This window comes from Pecten maximus, chromosome 1 (assembly GCF_902652985.1).
Source record: "Pecten maximus chromosome 1, xPecMax1.1, whole genome shotgun sequence".
In the NCBI taxonomy this organism is placed as follows: Eukaryota; Metazoa; Mollusca; class Bivalvia; order Pectinida; family Pectinidae; genus Pecten; species Pecten maximus.
In genome coordinates, this window is record NC_047015.1 from 33,221,144 (window position 1) to 33,245,002 (window position 23,859).

Here is a 23,859-nt window from a genome sequence, read left to right on the forward strand (position 1 = left end):
TCTATACAAAAAGACAGTACCTGTGTAGTGTCTATACAAAAAGACAGTACCTGTGTAGACAGTACCTGTGTAGTGTCTATATAACAGACAGTACCTGTGTAGACAGTACCTGTGTAGCGTCTATACAAAAAGACGGTACCTGTGTAGACAGTACCTGTGTAGTGTCTATACAAAAAGACAGTACCTGTGTAGTGTCTATACAAACAGACAGTACCTGTGTAGTGTCTATACAAACAGACAGTACCTGTGTAGACAGTACCTGTGTAGTGTCTATACAAAAAGACAGTACCTGTGTAGTGTCTATACAAAAAGACAGTACCTGTGTAGTGTCTATACAAAAAGACAGTACCTGTGTAGTGTCTATACAAACAGACAGTAACTGCGTAGACAGTACCTGTGTAGACAGTACCAGTGTAGTGTCTATATAACAGACAGTACCTGTGTAGACAGTACCTGTGTAGCGTCTATACAAAAAGACAGTACCTGTGTAGTGTCTATATAACAGACAGTACCTGTGTAGACAGTACCTGTGTAGTGCCTATACAAAAAGACAGTGCCTGTGTAGACAGTACCTGTGTAGACAGTACCTGTGTAGTGTCTATACAAACAGACAGTACCTGTGTAGTGTCTATACAAAAAGACAGTACCTGTGTAGTGTGTATACAAACAGACAGTACCTGTGTAGTGTCTATACAAAAAGACAGTACCTGTGTAGTGTCTATACAAAAAGACAGTACCTGTGTAGTGTCTATACAAAAAGACAGTACCTGTGTAGTGTCTATACAAAAAGACAGTACCTGTGTAGTGTCTATACAAAAAGACAGTACCTGTGTAGACAGTACCTGTGTAGTGTCTATATAACAGACAGTACCTGTGTAGACAGTACCTGTGTAGCGTCTATACAAAAAGACGGTACCTGTGTAGACAGTACCTGTGTAGTGTCTATACAAAAAGACAGTACCTGTGTAGTGTCTATACAAACAGACAGTACCTGTGTAGTGTCTATACAAACAGACAGTACCTGTGTAGACAGTACCTGTGTAGCGTCTATACAAACAGACAGTACCTGTGTAGTGTCTATACAAAAAGACAGTACCTGTGTAGTGTCTATACAAAAAGACAGTACCTGTGTAGTGTCTATACAAACAGACAGTACCTGTGTAGTGTCTATACAAACAGACAGTACCTGTGTAGACAGTACCTATGTAGTGTCTATACAAAAAGACGGTACCTGTGTAGACAGTACCTGTGTAGTGTCTATACAAAAAGACAGTACCTGTGTAGTGTCTATACAAACAGACAGTACCTGTGTAGACAGTACCTGTGTAGTGTCTATACAAACAGACAGTACCTGTGTAGTGTCTATACAAAAAGACAGTACCTGTGTAGTGTCTATACAAAAAGACAGTACCTGTGTAGTGTCTATACAAAAAGACAGTACCTGTGTAGACAGTACCTGTGTAGTGTCTATACAAACAGACAGTACCTGTGTAGACAGTACCTGTGTAGTGTCTATACAAACAGACAGTACCTGTGTAGTGTCTATACAAAAAGATTACCTGTGTAGACAGTACCTGTGTAGTGTCTATACAAAAAGACAGTACCTGTGTAGTGTCTATACAAACAGACAGTACCTGTGTAGTGTATATACAAACAGACAGTACCTGTGTAGTGTCTTTACAAAAAGACAGTACCTGTGTAGTGTCTATACAAAAAGACAGTACCTGTGAAGTGTCTATATGAACATACAATACCTGTTTAATGACATATGGTCAAATTAATTATGCATAACTACCTTCTTTTTATTAAACATGTTTGGAAAGTAAATGAAATATCTAACATATATACTTATGTACATACAATAATATTTATGTTTGTACAGGAAACTACCACACTGGAAATTTAAATAACTTAATTAACACAGCAAGACATCTATATTCTATAAAAGGAACATTTTAATGCAGAACTTATGTCATCTGCCTGTTACCACTGCACACTGTCAAGTTGAGAGTGTCTTGACAAGGTGGTTTGACAGAGATTGGGGTTCACAGGCAAACCTTAATCTGTTGTAATGATGTTTACTTTTTATCTATTTCTACTACTTCTAAGGCAGCAAATCTCTCATGTCAAAGGTACAATCAAACTTTTATATTTTTCAAGTGAAATAAAATCAAAGACATTGACAAATGGTTCTGATAAATAAGTATGCTGAAATATTATCCAATTGTGTAGGTAATATCAACTTCCTGTCTAACAGGAATGTGTTTGTGTAGGGAATATCAACTTCCTGTCTAACAGGGGATGTCGCTGTGTAGGTAATATCAACTTCCTGTCTAACAGGGGATGTCCCTGTGTAGTTAATGTCAACTTCCTGTCTAACAGGGGATGTCGCTGTGTAGGGAATATCAACTTCCTGTCTAACAGGGGATGTCCCTGTGTAGTTAATATCAACTTCCTGTCTAACAGGGGATGTCGCTGTGTAGGGAATATCAACTTCCTGTCTAACAGGGGATGTCGCTGTGTAGTTAATATCAACTTCCTGTCTAACAGGGGATGTCACTGTGTAGGTAATATCAACTTCCTGTCTAACAGGGAATGTCTCTGTGTAGGTAATATCAACTTCCTCTCTAAATTGGGATGTTGCTGTGAAGGGTCATCAAATTCCAGTCTTAACAAGGATGTCTCTGTACAGGAAATATTTTTTTTATCATAAACATTCAGATTTAAGAGCAAATATAATGTCTCATTCATATATATATTTTTTATATACTTCAGAAAATTTGAAACACATTCTGACATTTCCACATCAAATCCACTGATGAGACATGTACATGGCGTATACAATTAAAAATAGCTGGAGCAGATTTTCTATGAAGATCACCTTGTAGATGCTATAAATACACAGTATACATTATGTACATATTTAACCAAGGACTTGGACATTTGTAAGTATAATTAAAGTGTCAGTGACAAATCTTTCATTTAAATATCTCACTGTCACTCTTATACATTGTGGACTTATTATTTATGTGCTGTTAACTTAGAGCATGGCTGATTATATCAATGTTCTTCTCGATGTTAGTTAAATATCATCTTAATGGCATCATACCAGTAACGAATCAACAGTGTAAAGACAATAAATATGTAGGTAACTCTACCATACCTACAAATGCAGAAAAAAACTGGTATAAATAAAGGTTGACAGGGGTCAAGAGAAATCTATATATAATTAAATGTACATGTACATGTGCATACTGAGGGAAATGGATATATACCAATTTGTATGCCGAGTATCAATTCAAAGGTATACTAGTATATATAAGATATTATGTGTAGGAGTTTTCACACAACATTGACGTTTCAAAGGTAAGTAATTCATGGATCCCGGACAGCTAAACAGATTTAAATTCAATCTAAACTATATATAAATCTATAATAAAGATTATCTCTTAAATCAGCTGCAATAGCCAACACTTACTGAGGTAAAGGATCTATTGAAAAATTCCAAACTGTGGAAGTATGAGCTAAATTTAAATAAAAAGGCTGTTTATTCCAAGCTATTGATATTTTATTTTTAATTTTATGATTCGAAATTTAAGATTGCACAGGCTCTTGTAAAACAAATCAGGATAATATTTATAATGGAATATTATGTTTTATCTGAGAGCTGTTGGAGGCTAACATTAATATTGGGCCCCATATTCCCAGTAAGTATTTTATATTTAAACATATTTCCCTAAATCTGCAGTTCACTCTTGAATATTGCCTTCCCAAGTTTCTTCCCAAAATGGAACAAAATGGCCCCCTGACTCCCACACTCGTGAAAAAAAAACCTTGAGCTGAATCTATAGGAAGTCTGATAGCCACTGAACTGTTTCCATCAGCGCCAATGTTTGCTCTAGGCAGCCATCATCAGTGTTATGGTGGGGACAAATCCTGCTACCACTTACTGTATCATGCACAAAGTCCATCACCTCCAAACCAGATTGTATCAGTGTCGGGACAGCTGTTTGTCACATCCATCACAGGCTTATGTTGTTATTATAAATATTTAATCAATCAATCATAACAGATTTAGCATTATACATCTAATTTTACTATCAATTAGTGTTTTATGTAATACATAACACCATGATAATTAATAGACATTGTATTCATCTGCAAATTCTTCTTAAAGTTGTTCATTAAAAAGTAATCTGAAAATCCTGAATACTAAATTTATATACAGTGGAACTTCGTTAACGCGAACTCGGATAACTCGAATACCCCGCTTAACTCGAAGTACCTCGTCGGTCCCAGTCGAATTCTCTCTTTATCTTAGTCAAGAAAACTCGGAAAACTCGAACTCGGAAAACTCGAAGAACTCGGATAATACGAAGTGAAAATTTGGTCACAACAATAAAAATCCTATTTGAAATGATCGAATAACTCGAAGTATAATTTTCGTCGATCGGTGGTAAACGCCGACATTTTTTAAGAGCTAAATTCTGTTTGTAATACTGAACATATCGGCACTACTAACCTACATGCTATTATAAGTGTTTCATAAATTCATAAAAGAAATTGTCGGTTGAATCTTATAACAACATGTCTTGGTGATAAAAAGTACTGCTTTACTTACATCAGGTAATTTCCTAAGGCGGTCGCCGATATTAGTACACACGATAGTCAACAACTCATCTACCCGTTCGCTCAAGCGGAACTAATCTCTGACACACCGGTAGATCTACCCGGCTGATGTTTTTACAGGTGTAGAAATGAAACAGTCACCGGCGCCTATTAAATCTTTAAACTGCTGAAACTATAGCGTAATTACTGCCAAGGTGTTCAGAGTACAACTGTAACGGTCAGTGCTGTCTATTAAATCGGATAAAACGCCAGCTCAGTTACAGTAACATTTTATACGCACATGCGCAGCCTAACTTCCGGTGCTTACACACATGGAAATGGCGTGGTTATCAATAAAAAGTAAGTAGGCCGATCAAACAGTATTTTATATGTCCAATAAAAGGTAATGGTTCTGTTACGTTTTGCATGCAATCTGTGTTAAACTCAAACGGTTACCGGGTATTTGATTTGACATGAATAACTTGTTATTTTGTCGAATTCCGTTTTATCGTTTACCTTTTGCAAACATGACTTGGACATCAGATCATTCTTGAAGTGACTAAGTGAAAGAAACTTTATCGTGACTGTATATCGGCAAAACTACACCAAATTACAAGTAACATAACGAAACATTACATATATATTTACATGTATTGACCAGTCTTCACACTAAAATGATGAGCGACAGAGCGAAGTTATAATGATTATATAATGTTGACAAATATTGACCAAACTTTTCACCAAAAATGATAACTCGCTTAATTCGAACACTCGGATAACTCGAAGTTTTTTCATGGTCCCGTCCACTTCGATTTAACGAAGTTCCACTGTATCTGTGAAAATGTGTTTAAATACCAGTGTGTGGAATTGGATTACACTAGACAATACCAGTGTGTGGAGTTTGATTACACTAGACAATACCAGTGTGTGGAGTCTGATTACACTAGACAATACCAGTGTGTGGAGTCGGATTACACTAGACAATACCAGTGTGTGGAGTCGGATTACACTAAACAATACCAGTGTGTGGAGTTGGATTACACTAGACAATACCAGTGTGTGTAGTTTTATTACACTAGACAATACCAGTGTGTGGAGTCTGATTACACTAGACAATACCAGTGTGTGGAGTCTGATTAAACTAAACAGTACCAGTGTGTGGAGTTGGATTACACTAAACAATACCAGTGTGTGGAGTCTGATTACACTAGACAATACCAGTGTGTGGAGTCTGATTACACTAGACAATACCAGTGTGTGGAGTCTGATTACACTAGACAATACCAGTGTGTAGAGTTTGATTACACTAGACAATACCAGTGTGTGGAGTTGGATTAAATTAAGCAATATATTAACAAGAATCAATAGGTTATATATAAGGACAACCATTCAAAAAATGTTCTATCAACTTTGGACTGAGAGACAAAACCAGAGTATATTAAAAGGTAAATGAATCAATGATCAGTGTATCAGGAACTGTAGCTTGTATTTCTGTGGAAAGTCCTTCTGTGTAGGTCTGAAATCCTCTCTGTCAGCATTAGAGCTAGCTATTAACCTCAGCCACTGGATCGCTATAGGTTTTGACAGGTTCTGACATCAAATACAAAATTAGCTTACTGCTAAGGAGATTAGTTCCTATATTACCAACAGTACGGTAAATATTCTAAACTTACAACATACAATAGCAGCTTCACATTCATGTAAATATGTTTTGGATGTTATTTGTATCAAACTGCATTAATATTCTTCTTAAGACTATCAAAACATTGGGACAATTTTCCAAAAAAGAGTGTGAATTTAATGTAAATGTAGTTTGGCAACTGACTGACGCCAAGAAATGTTCACCAATCACCATCAAAGCGATATTGCCAAGTCCAAATGACTGCATCAATAAACGATGGTTTCAGTTCACAAGTTTATTTGTTAAAAGTATGATGGAGTCACTGTGGCATGAAAATGAAAGCATACTTTCCCATTATGATACAGTCGAACCTGTCTATAAAGGACACCTAAGGGACAAGGCAAAAGTGTCCTTTATAGAGAGGTGTCCTTTATATAGAGGTTCAACGAGTTATGTCCCTTATAAAGGAAGAAACAAACCAAAGTCTGTTCATAGTACACTATATGTCTCCTGAATTATTATATTTAAACACTTAAACAAATGAATAAAAGACAAATAATTAAAGATAAATGCTTAATTCATTAATTTTCAATCATTCATCTGACACAAAAATTAGAGCTGATATTTTTAATAATTTATATTAAGCCTATAGTTTCTAAAAAAATCTTCCCAATATCATACTATACTGAATATCTATTCAGACAAATACTCAACATTGTAAAAAAAAGTAAAGATAATTCTTATCATAGTAAAACAGTTTTCATTAATCCTCAATATTTTGGAAAATAGATATGCTTGAAATATCTTTTCTATTACAAAATTAACTCTTTATAAATAATGCATTTTCCTCTGATAATTATAATCCCTCAGCATTTATTTGAGACTTATTTTCTGAAATCCATGTAGGGATTTAATTTAATAAATACCGTTTTCTGGTTCAGTCAATTAGTATAGTGTATACAAAGACACTCGGAACTCTTCAGCTGTTCTTCATATGTTACGTAGTCATATTCCGAGGAGTTCCGAGTGTGAGAAAATGGCGGCTGACAACCATGTGCTGTCAGATTTGCGTACGGTTGATTTTGTAAGTAAAACAATTATGACAGACATAACTATTGCTTTGTCCCTCTTTTGTTGGTCTTGATAATGATTTAATTACCACCTGACCATTCTTGTTGTCTAGGCTATGGTTGAATGGCTAAGCTTAGCTGTCACCGGTGAGGTTGAGTAAACAAACACCTCTGCCGATGGCGATCGGTCACTCTCTTGTAATTACTGCCCATTGTTACAGCAACTTACAGGTAACAGGACAATTAGTGACTGATGAAGTGGCTTCCTAAGTTAGCATTGCTGCCAGGGGAATTGAGTAATTAAGGCTCTTCTTGTTATTTAGAAACGTTTTACACACAAATATCAACCCAGCTATGGTTTCACGTGTCCGTTATACGGAATTTTAAACAACTTTACGGACAAAAATAAGTGTCCGCTGTCCGCATTAGGAAGGTGTCCGCTATATACACGATATTTATATAGTAATTTTCATTGGGGATTCCTGGAAGTGTCCGTTATGGACAGGTGTCCGCTATATAAGGGTGTCCGCTATTACAAGTTTGACTGTATTATCTACTGTCAACTACCAGGGGACAGCTCACAGATCGATCGGCCTAGTGCAAAAGGACGATACAGATAAGTAGTAAAGACAGATGGGATAAGAATAACGCAAACATTAAACTTCATATACTGAACTATGCAATCAGACTTTACCACCAAGAAGAATTTCATGGAAGTAGCATGTCGCCTGTACAGCAAGTTGGGAATGATTACGAAGAAAAAGCGACATTTTTCAATTCAAGAAATAATTTTAAAAGTATAAGCATGCCAAGCATATCAATCAAGTAAGCTTGGAATTCACCAATACAAGCACATTCGGTAAATGAGCACCTCATGAAGATTGAGTTTGATTGGCCCAAGAGAACTGGAGTTATTGCACGGAAACAGATTTTCTATTCATAGTATATGATAAGTGACCCCTACCTTTGAACTTTGGACCAATAAAAAAAACAATCCCATGCAAGCACTTGTGGTAAGGAAAAACTGCATAAAAAATTGTGTTTGATGGGCCCAAAGGAACTTGAGTTATCGCACGGAAAACTCTGTGTGGATGCCGACGCCAACACTGACACCACCGCCAACACCGACACCGATGCCAACGCCGACATTGTGAAACCTTTTTGCAGGCGACACAATAATGACAGCATAAAACAGATAATGACCAAAGCATAATTTTAACATTTTGAATCATTATACAATTGTCAAACACTTTTTTAAATCTGCAAATATGTAAGCCTCTTTTACATCTATTTCAAAAGTTAAGCTTAAATGGTTCACAAATATGAATTGCAAGAAAACTACACTAAATCTCTCGGTACATATATCAGTCCCATTTACATAAGTATGCCATCCAATCTAGATTGGGTTTACTAATTATCATACGATATGTAACTATGTCCTGGTATGAGGAGTCGCGTATCAACACTGTACATGTACTTGTCTAATTTATCTTGTTTTAATATAAATTAACGATTTAAAATTTTATACATTTGCAATCTATGTCCACCAATAAACCCATGAATATTGCATTTCCATCAAAATGCTAAATATAACATTGTTTCACTGTCAAGAAAAAGTCCAACTCATACTTCAAAGTCAAAAGTTTGTCAGCCCTGTTCGCTAATTACTACAGAATAAAATTATGGTACTTGGCACTTTTTTGAGTTTTTGATAGTATGAAAATTAACAATTATTTGTACAGTATTGAATACATGATTAACAAATTAATAATGACTGGGTATGCATTATATATAAACAGCGTGAAAATAGGGTGAACATTGAAAGATTTGTACTTAAAAGTAAGCTTGAATGTTCCAACCATGATATATTCTCTTACATTTAATGAATTTCTTTTGTTAAGACAATTAAATCAAATTTATTACCATATTCATTGTACCGAAATAGATGTGGATGGGCTCCTATATAGCTACTCCTCCATAAATATGACACCTTGATGAGTTATAAAAATTACAATATTAAATATCATAAGTAACTTAAACACAATTAAAGGTTTTTAAATTTAAAAAGGTGTGTAGACCCCATATATTAGATAGGCATTGTAACTCCCATTTAACAGAAGCTAGTGTATGTAACAACTACATCTTCCTGTCTTTCATGGAAAGTAAAAGTGTTCATGAAATATTAACTCCAGCTTGATGACGAACACATAGAAGTGTGTTACTATTGCCCTGGGTGGCCCTGGTGGACGAGATGACAGCCATGTCTATCATTTCTCCTCACCCATCCACACTGGTAAGTCAGCCATCCTAAGCCTCAAATTAAATGTCATTCTTATCCTTTCCCCAGCACCTGCTTGGACCAGCTTTCAATATTTATAATGTCAACTAATTTCCCCCAGATCCTGCCTACACATAATTGTAATTGTCACTTGTTGGTCTTAAAGAATTACAGTACACAGGAATATATTGGGTATAATTGTGAGGACAGCATGTGTATGTAGGTCCCTCTGGTACAAACCATACCAGCATTGGGCATCATACCAAATATGGTCATCATACCAAATAAGGATTCTTTTTAGATTAAATAAAACACATGTACATATGCATGGGTTCAATCTTACTATATTATATATCCTTTTGTCAGTAATTTGAAACTTAACTGTATTATGGCATAACTTTTTTTGGAAACAAATAAAATATTTTTTGAAATTCACTTTAACGAGTTATTGCTTATTTGCAAATAAATCATAATCAACTTTTTATTAAATATAACAAAATACAAACAAACAGTGTACATCAGGCAAACGTAACTTAACTGGCACTTGCACTCAATTTCCCAAAATCTAGACCTATAGCCATCTGAAAAAATGTCTTGAAATATCCAAAATGAAATAAAAAACATCATTCATACATATTGATTCATGACATATCTCGCCTGTCCCAGCAGTTAAAACACAGGGGAAAAAAGACTACCAGCAGCAAAAAATTCATTCATTCCCCTGGCCGATCAACATCGTTAGTAAGGTATATTATATACAATATGATCAATCACTTGTTATTGGCTCTCGCATGAAATATCTAAGATCAATAAAAAACAATTTCCAACTTCTATAGCTTTTAGAGGCCTGAATCATAACTTTGGCTGTCAAATTAGCCAGCACCATGAGTGACAACTAGTTTATACAGTGCAATACAGACAAGATTTGGAGTGAAAGAATATGTTTCTGGGTCCTTTTAATGATATGGTACTACAAGTGTTTTCTGGGAACAAATTTGGTGACCCAGAACTGTCTGCATAACTGAGTGAAAAATATAATTAACTTATACTTAAACATCTCTCTGACCTACCTACGACATGTCACACCTGGAATATCTCTCTGTCCTACATACGACATGTCACACCTGGAATATCTCTCTGTCCTACATACGACATGTCACACCTGGAATATCTCTCTGTCCTACCTACGACATGTCACACCTGGAATATCTCTCTGTCCTACAAACGACATGTCACACCTGGAATATCTCTCTGTCCTACATACGACATGTCACACCTGGAATATCTCTCTGTCCTACCTACAACATGTCACACCTGGAATATCTCTCTGTCCTACAAACGACATGTCACACATGGAATATCACTCTGTCCTACCTACGACATGTCACACCTGGAATATCTCTCTGTCCTACCTACAACATGTCACACATGGAATATCACTCTGTCCTACCTACGACATGTCACACCTGGAATATCTCTCTGTCCTACCTACAACATGTCACACATGGAATATCACTCTGTCCTACCTACGACATGTCACACCTGGAATATCTCTCTGTCCTACCTACAACATGTCACACCTGAAGTTTCCTGTCATTTATCACAACTGTATGTCGGGTCCATATATAGTGCAGTGAGTTTTCCACTTCATAGTGTTGATGTACTACTATATTACAAAATATCATTATTGTTTTTACAGGGCTTTTTTTCACTACTTTGGGAATGGGGCCTATGGCTTTGGGATTGGGAAAAAATGCACAGCAACAGGTAAATTGGGGAAAATGGACATAATGGTAAAAATAACAAGTAGACACAAATATGGATCTATGCTATATTTATTTAGACTCTAAAGCACTATCTCCCTTTATCAGGCCAGAATAACCAATAAAACGTAGACGGGACGGCACCATCCGAATTTTTAAAGACAATTTTTTTCATAGATCATTCGATTGGGAATTTTAACTGGTCGTATTGGGAATAATATCCAATTGTGCCGTGGGGAATGGGGCCGAAATTCGGCTCCAAAAAAAAACCTGTTTTATTATCATCTTTATTAGATAATTGCTGTTGTCTGTATTGTTTTCTATGTATACTTTTTCGTTGAGAGAGAAACAACAGATGTCACATTTCTGAAACAGGTGTACAAGTCCAGGATGTGTATATCGTTCTTGGACAAAGCCATACATTATAAGATTACTTGGAAACATCTGGATCCACTGTCCCAACACATGAAGAACTCCTTTTAGTGGTCTGCTTCCGAAAATCTTTAGACCTCGTTTTAAACCTAACCAACTTAAGAGTGATTCCCCTTGAAGAAAATGACAAAACACCAGAAATTATATGATTCTTGGAAGAGAACAGAGTCGACAAGGACCTTCAATGCACAACATATAAAAAATTAGGACTGAGAATTCAATTAAAATCATCATCCATTCTGATGGTGTTGTGTCAAATCTGATGTCCCAAATCACCAACAGAAGGGATGATAAGAAATGATTTGAGTTTCATTGCAACATCCGATCAAATGCCTTGATGCACCCCATTTTTAAGAGATATTGTCAGTCTCACTATCCCTAGAGAGTTCATGTGTTCATAGTGAAAGTCAAACAACCTTCCTGTATTTTTATTATATATCACAGAATAAATATCACAGAAGTACTGTATTACAAATTATGATAATTAGATGACTACCACAGCATCCAGAGCTATAAATTCATTCAACATTTTAATGAAAGCCAGTTTTTGTCTTAGAGTTACCTCCCTTGTCAATTATGTATAGTATTAAAGATGTGTAGAATGAAACCAAAATTGCTAATGTCCATCACCAGCATAGCATCCAAGTTTTACCCCTAAATTACCTTTTTTATCGTTTAATTTTGTTTTGGAAACAGTCAAATTTCAAAGAAAGGGTATTTTAATTTCACTTGACCCTTAAATAGACAGGTTTTCTGACATATTGTGATACTATATATATATTTTGGGACATTCAGAATCTGTTTGACTTTTTTCAAGTACTATTTCACACATTGTGATATGTACATGTTTGCCTTCTGAAATTGCTTTAAGTCTATAGTGTCAACTGAAATCCATGAAAAAATGCATCAGGAAGCTTGTGTGATTTAGGAAGCATGGTAAATATATATATATTTATTATCTAAAAGAGCACCACTTAGTATATATACATTAATGTTTTATGGAAACACTTCGTGTGTATTTTTAGTGAACGGATATAAAAACACAATTCCATTTAACTAATTAAATGAAGTTTAAAGGAAATTATATGGCTTTCATTTTAATTAGTCTGTGCATTTCAAGCAAGCACTTTCAATGACTCATGTTTAAATCAGATTAATGCAATGTAAGAAAATCCGGCTACAGTGTGCCATTTAATCTGCTGCTCAGCTCTAGATCTGGCGTGACTAGATTTTCTCTCATCCACAACAAATTAATTTTGCAGAACAGTATGGTAAGCTAATTAATGTTACCATTTTAGACCATAGTAAATAATTATTGTAAATAAACGTAATTAACCTCTAAAAGCAGCACAAATACATTAATGTTGTCAATATATGAAATCAATATTGTTTAGGAGAGGAGTAAAAGGCCTGAGTAATCGTACACTTTATCGCCTGTCAGATTGGCTACGATCAGCATCTGCAACCAGTTCACTTCCGGAATACACACACACACGCACGAATACAAGTCCATGTTACTTACCTTTGCACTGAAATCCTTGCTTCCCAAATCCCCTGCAAGAAAACAGAGGTAGACACGAATTAATAGCATATCCTCGGAAAGTATGACAACTCAACAATCGTATAAACGTGTAACGCATGAGACGAGTATACTACAAGGAAAACACTGTTGTGATTGTCTAGCTAGGTCGCTAGTTTACACCCGGAAAATTAAACCTACCATATAAAATCTTTACAGTGGCTACAAAACGTAGGTTGTTTAAAGAATCTCGGAACGAATTTGTGATCCTTCACTTCGTGCACATTTTTCTGCCTTAAAGCTCCTCTTCGCTGAACTCCCTTCACCTTTTCGTCAGCCATTTTGACACAGAGTGAGCGAACGTACGGCGAGGGCTGACAATACTCGATTCAGGGCCTCGCGTGTAATGCTCAGCGCTAACGTAGAAAGAGCGAACAACTCTGTGTAGAATCACTGCGTAGAATACACACTACCGTGGGCAGTAATACTTTATGGTATGCTCGCGCACCCAATGTTGGCGGCATCACTCTATGTTCAAGAACAAAAATAATTTTAATACTATGTTGTTCCCAGATATGGTTATATATGACTTCAATGCCCCTTTTAACAACACACAGTATACTAGGGACGTATATATATGATGAGGTAATAAACATCTATAATTTAACTTACAAATGTACATGTACACACGTACATTGTACATAAATTATTATTTCTATAGAACAAGTTGATTAGATTGTAGCCATTAGTTATATTAATTGTACATGATTATTGTTGAAATTAGAGTTACTATAGTTCATTTATTATTCCTTACTACGCTTCATTCGTTAAACTTGTCTGCTGATTTATTATCTGGCGCTCAGAATATTCCTCGTGCCCTAAGGGGATTTCGTGGGTGTTATGTCATTCTGATTATGCACAAATAACTCTGTTTCGCTTCACTCGGCATTTGACATTTCTATGTGCTTCTCGTTTAAACATCAAATAATACCATCTAAATATTTTGATATTAAACGATAATTTGACGTGCTTTGTACAATGTAGATCTGTTAGATAATATCTAACATTTAGCTCCCATATACCAGCTATTCATGTAAACTATTAAATGATATCCACCCTGTAAGTATTCACGTACATTTCACCTCAAATTTCGATATCATAACTTCTGATAATGATCCAATGCGTTCATTGTCCCATGAATGCCATTTCCCCAAATAACTTAGGGATTTGCATCGAAGATGTGAATTTAATCTTCTCATAATTGATGAAATGTCAGTTAAAATAACTAAACCAAAATATGCTGCCATGTTATTTTGACCTAAATTACATTTAGAGAAAATGCATAATGTATAACAGCTATGCTGTGACATTCCAACTGAATGCATGTAAGCGTGTCTATAACTGTCACTACGATCAATCAAATTCGATCTATACCGACAAAGGCATCGCTATGTGCGTTAATGCTTCATTATTATACAGCGTACTTAGGTAAACCAGTTGACTGATGCATGCATATATAACATATTCCACCAATACATATGTGTTCGTCCGATATGACTTTTTAAAAAACAATAATACATCTACTTTAATTTTACAAAATGCTCATATGCATCAATTTTGATTTAAACTTTACTCAACCTGACTTACTGGATCTATAATTAATCTCATTGTTTCAAATATGACTACATTAAATATTACATCAAATAGTTTGAATTATTAAAACAATATCATGAATGTTCTTAATTAAAAAATTATACAGCCCGTTAGTTATTACTGAGGTCGTTAACCATGGCGCTTTATAAATAAAGGCTATTATCTAACAAGAACTATGCAAATATGAAATTTCTGAAATGTATTTAATGAAGAAATTCACATGCGTTATATGAAATGGGAACGGATTTGAGACATGGTATCAGACGATTTCTGTCTTTATTTCTTTAATTTTTATTTTATTTCTTTCTCTGTTTTTTTTTTTTTTTTTTTTCAAATTGAACATTAATATCCGTCTTTATTTACTTCACGATATAAACTGCAAGTGAGTGACGGCGTTTCATTTTTTTATATCAAAATATACATCACATTAAATCGGACCATTCGTCAGATTTATCACAAACTATTGACTGGTCACGTGTAACCTTTGAGCTGGTGATATGAATGTACTCGGTGTTGGTATATTACATACCAGTACATTATCTTGACACGGCCACCGGGACCTCACTACAGCTGGACAAGCATACCAACCAAACCGGAAGCATGTGTGTCCGACATCAATGCTTGGATGGTCACCAACATGCTGGAACTCGGTCGAGGCAACATAGACAGTCATTGTTGCCATGCCCTGGCACTAATTGAAGAAGACGGATGATCTCCAGTACCAAACATTTTCGGAAAACCTTATTATCGAGAAAAAAATATATAAATGAAATATCCATTTAGTACTTCTTCACTATAAAACGAAATGGATATATCCGATTCTTTTTATTAGCACATCTGTCACTACAAAGTTGTTCGAAAACAAACTAACATAACAAACAACACATATGAATAATTCATATCAAAACAACAACCATTGAACTGGAAGTATGTAAGCAAATGAACAGTGCTATTTAGAAAGATAGCCAGTAGTCCAATATAAGCTGCAGATCACCAGAGGACAGGATTGACGTGAACAAGTTAAAGTTTGCTGCACGATTTCTTAGCAAGTATTTAGAGAAATAGTTAATCCTCAGTTTTTGTACATTCTGTACTATACAAAGCTATTACCACCCTTCAAACGTTTCAGCACAGTCTCTGGTTTCAGCTTTTAATTTCATATTTTGAATTTTAAGTTGGTAAATAATAAATACCGAAGACATTCTTTCGTTCTTCGCCTCAATACTTTGTATGTAACTGTCGGCTCTAGAAGCGTTCGTTATAAGCATACTGTTTTTTATTTGCTGGTTTTAATTACATATATGTCTATATACAGTGAGTGTTCTTGTGAGAAAACCTTACATATGCTGTCAGCGATGTAGCATCTTTGGGGATGTCCTTGTCTGGGAACTCGACGATATTGTGAACATGCCTCTTCACACGGAGATTGTGTATTACAACTGTTCGGACTAACCACCACTAATTGGAAATGGGATCGTGCCACGCCTGGTTCGGATCCATTGTTTTTTGTTGCCCTTATCAGAAACATGTACAGTGTATTGTGTTATATATATGTCTGCCATTACGATTCTAATTCGTATATAACACGGAAAGGGATAGCTTATAAGACCAGTGTTTTTGCCAGGAATCGAATATTCAACCCAAAACATTTTGTGAACACTTTTTTTTACACCAATAAGGCATTCGGGAGGTGGGGCATTAACTTATCTCCTTCACACCTAAGACGTCGTAGTTCTTTGAATAACAGCCGATGATATCGCCAGAGTTTTGAAATCTTAATTGAGTTCACCGGAATCTCCAATTCCCACCTATATTTTATATGAGACCAAAATTTCGGAGAGAAAACAAAACAGGTTCCCTTCATAGTCTTTTCTTTATCTTGTATCTCGCCACATAGAATGGAAAGCTACAACTCACCAGTTCAAACATACACATACATATAAATATATATAATAATAGCGGTTCACGACTCCGCATTGTCTTATAGTATGAGATCCTCGTATACAATCACGGATTTATATTACATTAATAACAACCAGTATTACAATATTTTTTTTATATATGTACGTGATACAATTTAGCAGCACAGGCGTCTGCTTCTGGTTATTATAGATAGAAACAAAAATACATAACGGCTTGCCGTATGTTAAGGCACTTTTGAGGATTTCTTGTCTTCCCTACACGAATTCCATGGTCTGTTACGTCACTTACGAGACCTAGAGGGAACTGTATGATGGGATATTATCGTTCACCCTTCACTAAATATATATATATATATATATACTACCATGCATGTTACTAAACTCATACAGGCGCTATTCACTATATATATTACCATGTATGTTACTAAACTCAGAAATGCGCTATTCACTATATATACTACCATGTATGTTACTAAACTCATACAGGCTCTAATCACTACATAAACTACCATGTACGTTACTAAACTCATAAAGCTATTCACTATATATACTACCATGTATGTTACTAACTCATACAGACGCTATTCACTATATATACTACCATGTATGTTACTAACTCATACAGACACTGTTCACTATATATACTACCATGTATGTTACTAAACTCATACAGACACTAATCACTATATATACTACCATGTATGTTACTAAACTCATACAGACACTATTCACTATATATACTACCATGTATGTTACTAAACTGATACAGGCGCTATTCACTATATATACTACCATGTATGTTACTAAACTCATACAGACACTATTCACTATATATACTACCATGTATGTTACTAAACTCATACAGGCTCTATTCACTATATATACTACCATGTATGTTACTAAACTCATAAAGGCGCTATTCACTATATATAATACCATGTATGTTACTAAACTCATAAAGGCGCTATTCACTATATATACTACCATGTATGTTACTAAACTCATACAGGTTCTATTCACTATATATACTACCATGTATGTTACTAAACTCATAAAGGCGCTATTCACTATATATACTACCATGTATGTTACTGAACTCATACAAGCTCTATTCACTATATATACTACCATGTATGTTACTAAACTCATACAGGCGCTATTACTACCATGTATGTTACTAAACTCATACAGGGTCTATTCACTATATATACTACCATGTATGTTACTAAACTCATAAAGGCGCTATTCACTATATATACTACCATGTATGTTACTAAACTCATACAGGCGCTATTCACTATATATACTACCATGTATGTTACTAAACTCATAAAGGCGCTATTCACTATATATACTACCATGTATGTTACTAAACTCATACAGGCGCTATTCACTATATATACTACCATGTATGTTACTAAACTCATAAAGGCGCTATTCACTATATATACTACCATGTATGTTACTAAACTCATACAGGCTCTATTAATACCATGTACGTTACTAAACTCATAAAGGCGCTATTACTACCATGTATGTTACTAAACTCATACAGACACTATTCACTATATATACTACCATGTATGTTACTAAACTCATACAGGCGCTATTCACTATATATACTACCATGTATGTTACTAAACTCATACAGGCGCTATTCACTATATATACTACCATGTATGTTACTAAACTCATACAGGCGCTATTCACTATATACACTACCATTATGTTACTAAACTCATAAAGGCGCTATTCACTATAACTACCATGTATGTTACTAAACTCATACAGACGCTATTCACTATATATACTACCATGTATGTTACTAAACTCATAAAGGCGCTATTCACTATATATACTACCATGTATGTTACTAAACTCATACAGACACTATTCACTATATATACTACCATGTATGTTACTAAACTCATACAGGCGCTATTCACTATATATACTACCATGTATGTTACTAAACTCATAAAGGCGCTATTCACTATATATACTACCATGTATGTTACTAAACTCATACAGACACTATTCACTATATATACTACCATGTATGTTACTAAACTCATACAGGCGCTATTCACTATATATACTACCATGTATGTTACTAAACTCATACAGACACTATTCACTATATATACTACCATGTATGTTACTAAACTCATACAGGTTCTATTCACTATATATACTACCATGTATGTTACTAAACTCATACAGGCGCTATTCACTATAACTACCATGTATGTTACTAAACTCATACAGACGCTATTCACTATATATACTACCATGTATGTTACTAAACTCATACAGACGCTATTCACTATATATACTACCATGTATGTTACTAAACTCATACAAGCTCTATTCACTATATATACTACCATGTATGTTACTAAACTCATACAAGCTCTATTCACTATATATACTACCATGTATGTTACTTACACATACAGGCGCTATTCACTATATATACTACCATGTATGTTACTGAACTCATACAGACACTATTCACTATATATACTACCATGTATGTTACTAAACTCATACAGACACTATTCACTATATATACTACCATGTATGTTACTAAACTCATACAGGCGCTTTTCACTATATATACTACCATGTATGCTACTAAACTCATACAGGCGCTATTCACTATATATACTACCATGTATGTTACTTACACATACAAGCTCTATTCACTATATATACTACCATGGATGTTACTTACACATACAGGCGCTATTCACTATATATACTACCATGGATGTTACTTACACATACAAGCTCTATTCACTATATATACTACCATGGATGTTACTTACACATACAAGCTCTATTCACTATATATACTACCATGGATGTTACTTACACATACAAGCTCTATTCACTATATATACTACCATGGATGTTACTAAACTCATACAGACACTATTCACTATATATACTACCATGTATGTTACTAAACTCATAAAGGCGCTATTCACTATATATACTACCATGTATGTTACTAAACTCATACAGGCGCTATTCACTATATATACTACCATGTATGTTACTAAACTCATACAGGCGCTATTACTACCATGTATGTTACTAAACTCATACAGGCGCTATTCACTATATATACTACCATGTATGTTACTAAACTCATACAGGCGCTATTACTACCATGTATGTTACTAAACTCATAAAGGCGCTATTCACTATATATACTACCATGTATGTTACTAAACTCATAAAGGCGCTATTCACTATATATACTACCATGTATGTTACTAAACTCATACAGACGCTATTCACTATATATACTACCATGTATGTTACTAAACTCATAAAGGCGCTATTCACTATATATACTACCATGTATGTTACTAAACTCATAAAGGCGCTATTCACTATATATACTACCATGTATGTTACTAAACTCATACAGACGCTATTCACTATATATACTACCATGTATGTTATTAAACTCATACAGGCACTATTCACTATATATACTACCATGTATGTTACTAAACTCATACAGGCGCTATTCACTATATATACTACCATGTATGTTACTAAACTCATACAGGCGCTATTCATTATATATACTACCATGTATGTTACTTACACATACAGGCGCTATTCACTATATATACTACCATGTATGTTACTGAACTCATACAGACACTATTCACTATATATACTACCATGTATGTTACTTACACATACAGGCGCTATTCACTATATATACTACCATGTATGTTACTTACACATACAGGCGCTATTCACTATATATACTACCATGTATGTTACTGAACTCATACAGACACTATTCACTATATATACTACCATGTATGTTACTTACACATACAGGCTCTATTCACTATATATACTACCATGTATGTTACTGAACTCATACAGACACTATTCACTATATATACTACCATGTATGTTACTTACACATACAGGCTCTATTCACTATATATACTACCATGTATGTTACTGAACTCATACAGGCTCTAATCACTATATATACTACCATGTATGTTACTTAACTCTTACAGGCGCTATTTAATTCACTTAATGTTTTTTTTAATAAGCAATCAAAACTATTTTGAAGTCCTTTTAAGCAATTCTGTGTGATAAAAAGTGGTTTTATTTACGTGTTATATACACAGGCGCGCGCTAATGCACATATGGTAAATATTATAAAGTTAATCTAGATTTGAATAATCTTCAAGATATCTATTTGAAAACTGAACTTCAATTCTCTGATGGTTTCATGGTGTGGATGTCTGGACCCCTCTGTTTGTTGTTGATGTGAAACTCCACAAGAACACATGGATCGATATGACGTTAGGCTAAGTAAGCAAGATCACGGTATGAAATCATTAAGTTTGTGTTTGAAAAGAGAAAAAAACAACATCTGACTATCTGTTCGGAGCTACTCAAAAATTACAACACTGCACATGTGTACCGACTCACAACCAAGAATGCATTTAACAATCCCGAGATTAGCCAAAGCCTTTCGAAGAGAAACATATCTATTGTGACGTTCGAGTGTTTGAATTGAAATTCCATCACTGAATTTTAGTCCTCGGGCGGGACTTCAACGCATGGAAAATAACCATATATTGTAATGATATTCATCTTCATATAACGGTACAATATAAAACAGCGTTGAAAAACCACAATTTTTTTTTTTTTAAATTCAAATTCATGAGTCATAAATATACTCTTCCAGGATATACAGTAAACGTCAGATTAAATATTAGATTGCTTTTTGAGTGAAACATTCAAGCTTTAATTTAAATGATAAGAGTGTTGGAATATCCTGGAACATACTACGTCCAGATCCATTGCATACAGGGACAACCATGCACATGCGCAAACAAACAAACCCCTCTGCAAAGGACTTTCGAAGACAACGTCCAGATCCCGGTTGTGCATGGGGTAGCTGGGTGGGCGTCACTGCATTTTTGTTTCTGGACCATGACTTCCTTTCACGTTTGATTGTTTATCATAAGAATATTTCAGTACTGAATTCGGGTCTCGTGTACCACTATATGTTGTACAGTGTTATGACTTTGTAAAGATTAAAATTAAAACCATTTTTATACAATGGGTTTTACAAATGAGTGTTTCACGTTGCGCGTGGCCGCTATATAGAAGTACATGTAAGTATCTTGTAATTACTGTGAACTGTTACCATATAATCGATTGCTGACGTAATGGTAATTTATATAAACGGCTTTTGGTTGAAAATATTATTTTCATGTAAGGTGATATTATTAATTGCAAAGATAACAGTAGAAATGGTTTATGCCAAGAAATATGCATAAGTCGGGTCTTGAACGGGAACGACTTTTTCAAAACATCAAATAATTATTTCGTACTCACTCTCGACTTATGGTCCTCAAAGGAAAGCGAGATATGGCTTAGGAAATACAGGTTTTACCATTCAAACCGTTAATCTATGCACGACGGAAATATGACTGCCGTTCTTTACAGCACAAGATTAACGCATTTTGTATCATGTAGTATACACTGTAATAAAATACTGACGTCAGTCGGTGGTAACGCCACAAGGACGAGACCACATAGACATGTGATATATGTCTCTCATACATCCTAGCTGTTCCTATGGTTATACATTTGTGATCTTAAATATTTGTCTTTCATATGAGATTTGATGAAAGGCGTCTTAGAAGCTTTTGCCAGCCTTGGTGAGCAAAATCTAAAAATTTTAGACGATTTCTATATATTCTCATATGACATTTGTTCCAATTTAAGATATTTTTTATCACATTACTCGGAAAACTCATATTTTGACAGGTTTTAAAGTAAAAATGTGGAGGACATAGGAAAACGGGGCAGCCGTTTTGGTGTGCCATTTTCAATTCATGACGTAACTTCATTGTCTATATTATGACGTCACAAATGATTTCTGATTAGCGCTGCCAATGAAAAACGCTCAGGGGTATATTACAATACTGATTATATTACATGGACGGATTTTACTGGATAACAGGCCGATAAGTTATAAATTGTGTTTTATTCCCATTGGCACACATTTATTTTGTCTCCGCGCCAGTACGGCCTTTTCCTTGTGATCTGACATTGTCTTTTGCGTCTTAGTTCCCGTTACCATACATTGTTCCCTGGCAATATATTGCGTCAGTGTGACAATAAATTATGTCCCCGTGATCATAAATTGTGTTCCAGTGACCATACACTGATGTTTCCTCGTGATCATACATTGTCCCTGTGACCATACAGGTACATCGTGACCTGTGACCATACAGGTACATCGTGACCTGTGACCATACAGGTACACCGTGACCTGTGACCATACATGTACACCGTGACCAGTGACCATACATGTACATCGTGACCTGTGACCATACATGTACATTGTCCATGTGACCATACATGTACACCGTGACCTGTGACCATACATGTACATCGTGACCAGTGACCATACATGTACATCGTGACCTGTGACCATACATGTACATTGTCCCTGTGACCATACATGTACATCGTTACCCGTTGTCATACACTGTGACCAGTGACCGAACAAATCGTGTCCTTGTCATTGTAGCTATACACCACGTTTTTTTGGTGGCTACACAAGGCCCTTATCTGCTATAAGAAAACTTATTCGCCTTTAATCTTTGCAACATTATGTTCCTGTCCGAATGTCCAAGCAATCATGACAGTATATATGAAGACAAGGTTTAATATATATGGTCTAGACTGGTTTGAGAGAGGGCCACTGAGGGAATACTCGATCTGAAGACCAATTCTTCAAAGCTCGGAACCAAATTCCGACCATTGACCAAGTCGGACATCACTGGATCTAAACACTCTCAGTATAAGTTCGGAAGACCCGAGGATTTCCCAGTGTTAACGAAGAATGATGTCATTTCCAAAAGTTATTCTATAGACCAATACAATGTCAAAGTGCATACATGGAAACATTAGTTTTCAAAG

General features: G+C 35.2%; 1 protein-coding gene across 3 annotated transcripts in view; it reads right to left on the bottom strand.

The window, feature by feature from the left end:
- LOC117330878 (calcium-dependent protein kinase C-like) overlaps positions 1-13,700 on the bottom strand; it is a 224,205-nt gene extending 210,505 nt beyond the window's left edge. For 2 of the 3 annotated variants that reach the window (XR_004533415.1, XM_033889433.1), the window contains exons 1-2: positions 13,493-13,698; positions 13,295-13,326 (exon numbers count right to left, since the gene is read on the bottom strand). Coding sequence is in view for 2 of the 3 variants with exons in the window: in XM_033889433.1 (XP_033745324.1) it covers positions 13,295-13,326; positions 13,493-13,632 (172 nt within the window). In the remaining variant the exon portion in view is untranslated. Of the gene's footprint in view, positions 1-13,294; positions 13,327-13,492 lie in introns of all 3 variants that reach the window. The other variant, XM_033889443.1, reaches the window with a different exon arrangement.
- Between the last annotated feature and the right edge of the window lie 10,159 nt (positions 13,701-23,859).